The sequence below is a fragment of the Anser cygnoides genome, chromosome 2 (genome assembly GCF_040182565.1).
Source record: "Anser cygnoides isolate HZ-2024a breed goose chromosome 2, Taihu_goose_T2T_genome, whole genome shotgun sequence".
Classification (NCBI taxonomy): domain Eukaryota; kingdom Metazoa; phylum Chordata; class Aves; order Anseriformes; family Anatidae; genus Anser; species Anser cygnoides.
This window is the reverse complement of record NC_089874.1, coordinates 162,973,199-162,984,145: the sequence shown is the minus strand read 5'-3', so window position 1 is coordinate 162,984,145 and position 10,947 is coordinate 162,973,199. Positions and strand designations below refer to the sequence as shown.

At 69.6% G+C, this 10,947-nt stretch overlaps 2 protein-coding genes across 2 annotated transcripts; both read right to left on the bottom strand.

Moving 5' to 3' along the window:
• Positions 1-164: 164 nt before the first annotated feature.
• On the bottom strand, positions 165-5,969 carry TMEM276 (transmembrane protein 276). Its single transcript, XM_066990855.1, has 3 exons — positions 5,876-5,969; positions 4,378-4,491; positions 165-3,108 (listed from the first exon to the last, which is right to left on the bottom strand). The coding sequence occupies exons 2-3, from the start codon at positions 4,465-4,467 to the stop codon at positions 1,261-1,263; spliced, it is 1,938 nt and encodes a 645-aa protein (XP_066846956.1). The 5' UTR covers positions 4,468-4,491; positions 5,876-5,969; the 3' UTR covers positions 165-1,260.
• A 1,151-nt stretch (positions 5,970-7,120) lies between these two features.
• Positions 7,121-10,690, bottom strand: FOXH1 (forkhead box H1). The gene is given in 8 exon segments (XM_066991264.1): positions 7,121-7,162; positions 7,620-7,745; positions 7,748-7,937; positions 8,006-8,150; positions 8,153-8,213; positions 8,987-9,066; positions 9,069-9,090; positions 10,550-10,690. Coding segments are annotated over 8 exon segments (807 nt in total).
• Between the last annotated feature and the right edge of the window lie 257 nt (positions 10,691-10,947).

Here is a 10,947-nt window from a genome sequence, read left to right as displayed (position 1 = left end):
CACCAGTAAACACCAGTAAACACCAGTATGGGCCTGTGCGGCCCAGTAAGCACCAGAATGGCCCAGTAAGCACAGGACGGGCCAGTAAACACCAGTATGGGCCTGTACGCACCAGTAAACACCAGTATGGGCCAGTACAGGCCAGTAAACACAGTAAACATCAGTATGGGCCGGTAAACACCAGTAAACACCAGTACGGGCCAGTAAACACCAGTAAGAGCCAGTACACGCCAGTAAGCACCACTATGGGCCAGTGTGGCCCAGTAAACACCAGTATAGCCCAGTAAGCACCAGTATGGGCCAGTACGGGCCAGTAAACACCAGTATTGGCCAGTACGGCCCAGTAAACATCAGTATGGGCCAGTAAACACCAGTAAACACCAGTACAGGCCGCTAAACACCACTATGCACCGGTACGGGCCAGTAAACACCAATACAGGCCAGGGTGGCCCAGTAAGCACCAGTATGGACCAGTACGCACCAGTAAACACCAGTACGGGGCAGTTCGGGCCACTGCGGCCCTGTAAACACCAGTACAGGCCAATAAGCACCAGTAGAGGCCAGTGCGGGCCAGTAAGCACCAGTATAGGCCAGTAAACACCAGTATGGGCCAATATGGCTCACCAGTAAACACAGTAAACAGTACACACCAGTAAACACCAGTATGGCCCAGTGCGACCCAGTACACACCAGTACATACCAGTGTGGCCCAGTATGGCCCAGTGTGGCCCAGCATGCACCAGCGCATCCCAGTATGCAGCAGTATGTACCAGTACACACTAGTGTGGCCCAGTGCACACCAGTACATACCAGTACAGCCCAGTGCGGCCCAGTACAGCCCAGTATTCACCAAAGTGGCCCAGTGCATGCCAGAACGGCCCAGTGCATGCCATAACAGCCCAGTACACACCGCTGGGGCCCAGCGTGGCCTGGTACAAACCAGTGTGGCCTGGTACACACCAGCACTGCCTAGTATACACCAGTTGGTCCCAGTGTGGCCCAGCATGCACCAGTAGGCAGCTTTAGAGCCCAGTGCACGCCCATGTGGCCCAGTAAGCACCAGTAAGCCCCAGTGCCCTCCCCAGGGTGTCCCAGTGCCCCCATTGTGCCCCATGGCACCCCCACCCTGGGATACCCCAGTGCTCCCAGTGCCCCCATCCCAGTGACCCCAGTGCCTCCCAGGATTCCCAGTGCTCCCAGTGACCCCAGTGCTCCCAGTCCCTCCCAGGATTCCCAGTGCTCCCAGTGTCCCCAGTGCTCCTAGTGTTTCCAGTCCCCCCAGTGCCCCCAATAATCCCAGTGTGTCCCAGTGTGTCCCAGTGCCCCCAGTACTCCCAGTGCCCTCAGTGTGTCCCAGTGCCCCCAGTACCCCCAGTGTCCCCAATGTGTCCCAGTGCCCCCAGTACTCCCAGTGCCCCCAGTACTCCCAGTGCCCCCAGTGTGTCCCAGTGCCCCCAGTACTCCCAGTGCCCCCAGTATGTCCTGGTGCCCCCAGTACTCCCAGTGCCCCCCATGTGTCCCAGTGTCCCCAGTACCCCCAGTGTCCCCAGGCCAGCTCAGCGCGCCGTGGGGCTGGGCAGGGGCAGGGGCCATCCTGTGCGGTGCTGAGCCGTGCCATGCTGTGCTGTGCTGTGCTGTGCTATATGGTGCTGAGTGGTGCTGTGCTGTGCCGAGCCGTGCCGTGCCGTACTGCAGCAAGCCGTGCCGTGCCACACCGTGCCGTGCCGTACTGCACCGTGCCATGCCGTGCTGTGCTGTGCCAGGCCATGCCGTGCCGTACTGCACTGTGCCATGCTGTGCCGTGCTGTGCCGAGCCGTGCTGTGCCGTACTGCACCGTGCCATGCCGTGCCGTGCCGTGCTGTGCCGTGCCGTGCCGTACTGCACCGAGCCGTGCTGTGCTGTGCCACACCGTGCCATGCCGTGTCGTGCCATGCTGTGCCGTGCCGTACTGCACCGTGCCATGCCGTGCCGTGCCGTGCTGTGCCGTGCCGTGCCATACTGCACTGAGCCGTGCTGTGCTGTGCCACACCGTGCCATGCCGTGCCATGCCGTGCCATTCTGTGCCATGCTGAGCCGTGCCGTGCCGTACTGCACCGAGCCGTGCCGTGCCACACCATGCCATTCTGTGCCGTGCCGTGCCGCACTGCACTGTGCCGTGCCGTGCTGTGCCGTGCTGAGCTCCCCCATGCCACGCTGTCCCATGCCGTGCCGTGCCGTGCCACTTGTCCCTGTGCTGTGCCGTGCAAACACAAGCCGTGCCGTGCCGTGCCACGCTGTGCCATTCTGCGCCGTGCCATGCTGTGCCGTGCTGTGCCAAGCCGAGCTGTGCCGTGCTGAGCCGTGCCGTGCCGTACTGCACCGAGCCGTGCCGAGCTCCTCCGTGCCACGCTGCTCAGTGCCGCACCGCTCCGTGCCCGCTGCCCCCGGTGCCGCGTGTCCCGGTGCCCCCCGAATCCAGGGGCACGACCCCAAGGCCCCCACGTTTGACCGGTCCCGGCGGTGCCACATGAAGCCACCGGAACCAAGACCCCGAGGACCGCTTTTGACTCCTTTATTGCCACCGACCCACCAGCGGCCACCACCACCATGGCCGCCGCGGCCGCCACCGCGCCACCCCCCGGCGCCCCCTCACCCCCCGTCCCCCCGCCACCCCCCGCCGCGGTGCCGCGCTCGCAGGGCGCGCTGCAGGGCCAGGCAGGCGGGCGGCAGCACCCACGGGCGCAGCTCCGGCCACAGCCCCCAGCAGCACCCATCAGGACGGCGCCCAGCGCACCGGGCCCGTCCGCCAGCAGCGCCGCCAGCGCCAGGACGGTGCCGGAGGCGGCGGCGGTGGCCCCGCGGGCGGCCAGCGCCCGGCCCTCGGCGGGGAGGCGCGCGGCGGCGGGGGCCAGCGCCACGGCGGCCGCCAGCAGCAGCGTGGCCGTGCCGGTGTCGCCGCAGTGCCACAGGAAGCCGAAGGCCAGCAGCGGCTGCGCCAGCACCGCCGACACCCAGCAGCCCGGCAGCGGGTCGGGGTCCCCGGCGGCGTCCCCAAAGACGTCCCCGAGGGCGTCGCAGGCCGCGCACAGTGCCTGCAGGGCGAAGGCGGTGGCGGCAGCGCCGTTCACCTGCGGGGGAGAGGGGTTGGTGGCACCGGCGGCGTGACACCCGTGGTGTCGTGACGCCCGTGGTGTCGTGGCACCCATCATGTCGTGGCACCCATGTCATGGCACACGTCATGGCACCGGTGTCGTGGCACCTGTGGTGTCGTGACGCCCATCGTGTTGTGGCACCAGTATTGTGGCACCCGTGGTGTCATGGCACCCGTGTCGTGGCACACGTCATGGCACTGGCATCATGGCACCAGTGTTGTGGCACCCATGGCGTTGTGGCACCAGCGTCACCGCACCCATGTCATGGCACACGTCCACGGCACTGGTGTCATGGCACCCATGGTGTCGTGGTACCAGCATCATGGCACCCGTAGTGTCATGGGACCCGTGGTGTTGTGGCACCCGTGGTGTCGTGACACCCATTGTGTCGTGGCACCAGTATTGTGGCACCTGTGGTGTCGTAACGCCCATGGTGTCGTGGCACCGGTGTCGTGGCACCTATGATGTCGTGACGCCCGCGGTGTCATGGCACTGGTGTCGTGGCACCTGTGTCAGGGCACACGTCATGGCACTGATGTCGTGGCACCCATGGCGTTGTGGCACCAGCGTCATCGCACCCATGTCATGGCACACGTCACGGCACCGGTGTTGTGGCACCCGTGGTGTCATGGTACCAGCATCATGGCACCCGTGGTGTCGTGACGCCCATCATGTCATGGCACCAGTATTGTGGCACCCGTGGTGTCATGGCACCTGTGGTGTTGTGGCGCCCATGGTGTCGTGGCACCCGTGGTGTCGTGGCACTGGTGTCGTGGCACCCATGTCATGGCACACGTCATGGCACCAGCATCATAGCACCGGTGTCGTGGCACCCATGGCGTCATGGCACCAGTGTCACCGCACCCATGTCATGGCACACGTCATGGCACCAGTGTCATGGCACCCGTGGTGTCGTGGTACCAGCATCATGGCACCCGTAGTGTCATGGGACCCGTGGTGTCGTGGCACCCGTGGTGTCGTGGCACACATCGTGGCACCGTTGTCATGGCACATGTCATGGCACCACCATCGCGGCACCCGTGGTGTCGTGGTACCGGTGTTGTGGCACCCATGGTGTGGTGGCACCCATGTCATGGCACACGTCGTGGCACTGGTGTCGTGCCACCCGTGGTGTCATGGCACCAGCATCATGGCACCCGTGGTGTCGTGGCACCGGCATCGTGGCACCCGTGTCATGGCACGCGTCGTGGCACCCGCGGCATGGTGGCGCCGTGCCCGGCTCACCTGGCGGGTGCGCAGCGCGGAGGCCAGGCTGACGGCGCTCAGCACCGCGTTGGGCAGCGCGGGGCCGGGGAGCAGCGGGGCCGGGGGCATGGGGGTGGGATGGGACGGAGGGGCCTGGAATGGGGGGAAGGGGTGGGGTGGGTAGGGTGGGGGGCACCCTGCCGCACCCCACGGCACCCCGCCGCACCCTGTAACACCCCCATGGCACCCCACAAAGAACATCCCTGTGGCACCCCAAGGCATCCTGCACCAACCCATGGCACCCCACGGTGCCCCACGGCACCCCATAACACCCCATAACACCCCACAGCACCCCATAACGTACCCCCAGCACCCCATAATACCCCATAACATCCCACAGCACCCCATAATACCCCACGGCACCCCATAACATACCCCCAGCACCCCATAACAACCCCACCACACCCCATAACCCCATGACACCCCCATGGCACTCCATAACATCTCAATAATGACCCCCTCCCCCGAACCCCATAATGACCACCCCGCACCCCATAGAACCCCCCTGCACCCCATAACAGCCCCACCGCTCCCCCAGCACCCCATAACCCCGTAACACCCCCATGGCACCCCCGACACCCCCTAAAGAACACCCCCAGGGCACCCTATAACAACCCCCCCGATACCCCATAGAACCCCCCAGCACCCCATAACAGCCCCCTGCACCCGAAAACGTCCCCTTGGCACCCCATAATGTCCCCCAGCACCCCATAACAGCCCCCCATAACCCCCCCATGGCACCACCGGCACCCCCTAAAGAACACCCCACAACATCTCCATAATGACCCCCCAGCCCCCAATTACAGCCCTATGGCACCCCATAACACCCCCGCACCCCATAACAGCCCCCCGGCACCCCACGACACCCCCATGGCACCCCCTTAAGAACACCACCAGGGCACCCCGTAACATCTCCATAATGACCCCCCCGCACCCCATAACAGCCCCCTGGCACCCCATAGAACCCCCCAGCACCCAATTACAGCCCCCCGCACCCCATAACGACCCCCCGCACCCCATCACATCTCCACGACCCCCCCCGGACACCCCAGGGCACCCCCCGCACCCCATAGAACCCCCCAGCACCCAGTTACAGCCCCCAGCCCCCCATTTACACCCCCAGGGCACCCCATGACGACCCCCCCGCACCCCATAGAACCCCCCCGCACCCAGTTACAGCCCCCCAGCCCCCCATTTACACCCCAGGGCACCCCATGACGACCCCCCGCACCCCGTAGAACCCCCCGCACCCAGTTACAGCCCCCCAGCCCCCCATTTACACCCCCAGGGGCACCCCCCCCACCCCACAGAGCCCCCAAGTCCCCCCCAGCGGGCGGGGCCCCGTTTTGGGGGCGGGGCCGCTCCCGCAGCCGGGCCGTGGGGGCTGGGGGCCCGATCCCCGCCCCCCCCCCAACCTGCTGGGACCCCCGCACCCCCCTCCCCCTTCCCCTCCCCCACCCCCCCTCCCCCTCCCTACCCGCTCTCGGCGCCCCCCCCCCGGAGCTCGGCGCCGGGCCGGCAGCGGCGGGGGCGTGGCCTCGGGGATGGGGGCGTGGCCTCGGGGATGGGGGCGTGGCCTCGGGGATGGGGGCGTGGCCTCGCGGATGGGGGCGTGGCCTCGCGGATGGGGGCGTGGCCTCGGGGATGGGGGCGTGGCCTCGCGGGTGGGGGCGTGGCCATACGGGTGGGCGTGGCCTTGGGCCGGGGGCGTGGCCTCGGGGATGTGGGCGGGGCCTTGGGGCTGGGGGGCGGGGCGATGGGCGGGGCCTGGGCTCCGCGCGGGATCCCAGCGCCAGGAGCGCCCGGGGGGGGGGGGGGGGTCCGCGCGTGTCCCCCCGTGCCCCCCCCCGTGCCCTGGTCCCCCCCCGTGCCCCCCCCAAGTCCCTGCCCCCCCCCACTGTCCCCATGTCCCCCCCCCGATGCCCCCCCCAAATGCGGTCCCCAAGTGCCCCCCCCCGTGTCCCCGAGTGCCACCATGACCTCATGCCCCCCCCCCCCCCAATATGTGTGCCCCACCCCCCCCCAGTGTCTCCCAGTATCCCCCCCACCATGTCCTGGTGTCCCCCCAGGTGTCGTGTCCCCCCCCCATCCCAGTATGTCCCAGTGCCCCCCCCCATGTCCCAAGGTGCCCCCCCCCGTCCCCCCACCACAGGTGGTGGCCCTGGAGGGGGGGGGTGGCACTGGGAGGAGACCCCCCGTACTGGGAGCACTGGGGGGACCCCGGGGGCTGGGGGCACCCATCTGCGACCCCCCCCCCCAACAGCAGCCTCCGGGCTCGGCCCCAAGCTTTTATTGGGGGGGGGGACACAGGGACATGGGGGGAGGGGCGGGGGGGGGCAGAGGGGGGGTCCCCATAGTGGGGTCCCCGGGGGGGGTCCCAATATTGGGGTCCTTGTGGGGGGGGTGTCCCTGTATTGGGGTCCCTATGGGAGGTCCCCAAGGGGGGGGCCCATATTGGGGACCTTGGGGGGGGGGGTGTCCCTATAGTGGGGTCGCCATGGGGGGCCCCACGGGGGTGTCCCCATATTGGGATCCCCGTGGGGGGTCCCCATGGGGGGGGGGGTTTCCCCATAGTGGGGTCCTTGTGTGTGGGGGGGTCCCATTGGGGTGTTCCCGTATTGGGGTGCACGTGGGGGGTCCCTATATTGGGGTCCTTATGGGGGGTGTCCTTGTGGGGGGTCCCTGTGGGGGTTCCCTATAGGGGGTCCCCATATTGGGGTCTCTATGGGGGGGTCCCCACGGGGGTGTCCCCATATTGGTGTCCCTATGGGGGGGTCCCCACGGGGGTGTCCCCATGGGGGTCCCCATATTGGGGTCCCTATGGGGGGTCCCCATGGGGGTGTCCCCATGGGGGGTCCCTGCAGGGGTGTTTCCAAGGGGGTGTCCCCATACTGGGGTCCTTATGGGGGGGTCCCCGTGGGGGTGTCCCCATATTGGGGTCCCTATGGGGGTGTCCCCATAGGGGTGTCCCCATGGGGGTGTCCCCATGGGGGGTCCCTGCAGGGGTGTTTCCAAGGGGGTGTCCCCATACTGGGGTCCTTATGGGGGGGGTCCCCGTGGGGGGCTCCCTATGGTGGGGGTGTCCCCGTATTGGGGTCCCACGGGGGGGGTCTCTATGGGGGTGTCCCCGTATTGGGGTCCTTGGGGGGAGGTGTCCTTGTGGGGGGCTCCCTATGGTGGGGGTGTCCCCGTATTGGGGTCCCACGGGGGTGCCCCCCTACCCGTACAGCGGGGGGCGCGGTGTCGGCGGGGTGGCTGAGCCAGACGTCGAAGACGCTCTTGTTGGGGGGGGCGCGGCCAGGGGCCCCCTCGGGCTCAGCCGGGGGAGGGGGCGGGGACGGGACCCCCGCGGGGGGGGCGCCACGGGCAGGACCCCCCAGCGCAGCGCCAGGACGGGGGCCGCCGGGGGGGCCACGGCGTTGGGGGCCACGGCCGTGCTGTAGGAGGTGGGCAGCTGCCCCCAGCACCCGGGGGGGCCCAGGGCAGCGGGGGGGGGTGGGGGGGGCCCCGACGTTTGGGGGGCCCCGACGTTCGGGGGGCTCTCGGCGTCCCCCTCCCCCCCCCCCGGGGGTCCCGCAGCAGGGAGGCGATGGAGAAGGGGGGGTGCCCCGGGGGGGCGGAGGGCCGGGGGTAGCGCTGCCCCCGCAGCACGAAGGGGGCCAGGTCGCGGGCGAAGGGGCGCCCCCCCCGGCCCCCCCCGCCCCCCCCCCGCGCCACCGCCGTGTTCTGCAGGCGCAGCGCCTCGGGGGGATGCGGCTCACGTCCACCGTCCAGTAGTTGCCCTTGGCCGACGGCTTCGAGGGGTCCTTCAGCACCTGGGGGGGCACAAAGGGGGGGGGGCAAAGCGTGGGACAGCTGGGACCCCCCCCCAAAAAATGGGAACTCCCCCAAAATGGGAACCCCCAAACTCCCCCATACGGGACCCCTAGGGGCACTATTTGGGACCCCAACCTGCTGCCCCCCCATATGGGATCCCTGGCTCCCCCCCCAAATGGGAACCCCACTCCCCCCAAAATTGGACCCCTGGGCCCCCCCCCAAAATGGGAACCCCCAAACTCCCCCATACGGGACCCCTGGAGGCACTATTTGGGACCCCAACGTGCTGCCCCCCCCCATATGGGAGCCCTGCCCCCCCCCCCAAATGGGAACCCCCGACCCCCCCATGTAGGACCCCTGGACCCCCCCATATGGGACCCCAAGGTGCAGCCCCCCAAGATGGGACCCCCAGCCCCCCCCAGATGTGCCCCCCAGCCCCCCCATAGCCCCCCGTTCTACCCCCCCCAAATTACCCCCCCACAACCCCCCCCCCCACTGGACCTCAGGTGCCCGTAAGCAGGACCCCAACCCCACAACCCCCCCGGTGCCCCCCCTTGCCCCAAGCCCCCCCGTGCCCCCCCATTATGCCCCCCCCCCAACGCCCCCCCCCCCATCAGACCCCAGGTGCCCGTAGGCAGGACCCCAACCCCACAACCGCCCCCGGGCCTCCCCCTTGTCCCCCCCCCGTACCCCGTGCCCCCCCATGCCCCCCCGTGCCCCCCCCGTGCCCCCCCCCGCCCCCCGTGCCCCCCCCGTGCCCCCCCGCCCCCACCTTGGCGAAGCAGGCGTTGGAGGAGAGGTTGTGGCGGATGGAGTCCTTCCAGCCCTGGTAGCGCCCCGAGAAGAAGGGAAGAGGCTGCCCACCTCCTGGATGATCTGGGGGGGCACGGGGGGGTCACCACCTGCCCCCCCCTCCACCCCCCATGCCCCGACCCCTCCCCCCCGCGCCCCGCCCCGGCAGGCGGCGCCAGCGCTGCCCCCCCCCTCCAGCCCCTCCCCCCGGTGGGGATGGGGCGGGGGGGAGGGGGGCAGGACCCGCCCCCCCCCCCCAAGTGCCCCCAGGGCTCCACGTGTCCTCCCCAGTGCTCCCAGTGCTCCCATTCCAGTGCTCCCAGTGCCCACATGCCCCCATCCCAGTGCTCCCAGTTCCCCCCAATGCCCACGTGTCCCCTCCCCCAGTGCTCCCAGTCCCCCCCCCCATGCCCACGTGTCCCCCTCCCCGCTCCCAGTTGCCCCCAGCGCTCCCAGTTCCCTCCCGTTGCCCCAGGTCCCGCCGCCCCCTCCCCGCTCCCAGTGCTCCCACTTCTCCCAGTACCCCCAGTTTCCTCGGTGCCCCCCCCCAATGATCCCAGTGCTCCCAGTTCCCCCTGGTGATCCCGGTCCCCCCAGTGCTCCCAGTGCCCACGCGGTTCCCCCAGTCCCTCCTGGTGTTCCCAGTTCCCCCAGTCCCTCCCAGTGTCCCCAGTCCCTCCCAGTGCCCCCAGTTCCTCCCAGTGCCCCCCAGTTCCTCCCAGTGCCCCCATTTCCCCCGTTCCCCGAATCCCCCAGTCCCTCCCAGTGTCCCCAGTTCCTCCCAGTTCCCCCAGTCCCTCCCAGTGCCCCCCCCAGTGCCCCAAATCCCCCAAGTCCCCCCGGGGTCTCATGGCGGCACCCCCCGGCCGTGTCCCCATCCCGCTGCCGGTCCCGGTGTCCCGGTGCCGGTCCCAGGGCTCATCCCGGTGTCCCGGTACTGGTCCCAGTGCGCATCCCGGTGTCCCGGTGCCGGTCCCAGTGCGCATCCCGGTGTCCCGGTGCCGGTCCCAGTGCGCATCCCGGTGTCCCGGCCCCCACCCCGGTGCCGTGTCCCGGTCCCGGTGCCCCATCCCGGCCCCCATCCCGGTGCAGGTCCCGGTGTCCCGGCCCCCATCCCGGTACCCATCCCCATGTCCCGGCCCCGGCCCCAGTGTCCCGGCCCCCATCCCGGTGTCCTGGTGCCGATCCCAGTCCCGGTGCCCCATCCCGGCCCCTATCCCGGCCACCCATCCCGGTGCCATGTCCCGGTCCCGGCCCCCATCCCGGTCCCGGTCCTGGTGTCCATCCCAATGTCCCGGTCCCGATCCCGGTGTCCCGACCCCCATCCCGGTGCCATGTGCCGGTCCCGGTGCTCATCCCGGTGCCGGTCCCGGTGTCCCGGAGCCGGTCCCGGTTCCAGTCCCGGTGTCCCGACCCCCAACCCGGTGCCCACCCCGGAGTCCCGGGGTCCCGATCACGGTCCCGGTGCCCATCCCGGTGCAGGTCCCGGTGTCCCGGTGCCGGTCCCGGTGTCCCGGTGCCGGTTCCGGTGCCGGTGCCGTACCTGGGCCAGCTTGAGGCGGCGGCCGGGGGCGGCGCGGATGACGAGGGCGATGAGCGCCAGGTAGGAGTAGGGCGGCTTCGGGTGCCGCCGGTACCGCTGCGGGCGGGCCCGGGGGGAACGGGACGGCACCGGGAGAGGCATGGCCGGGGGGAGGGGGAGAGGGGGTTTTGTGGGGAGGGGAGGGGCGGGGGGAGGGAGGGCAGGGGAGGGGAGGGGGATGGGATGGGGATGGGGATGGGGATGGGATGGGGATGGGATGGGGATGGGATGGGGATGGGGATGGGGATGGGATGGGGATGGGGATGGGGATGGGATGGGGATGGGATGGGATGGGGATGGGGATGGGGATGGGGATGGGGATGGGGATGGGGATGGGGATGGGGATGGGATGGGGATGG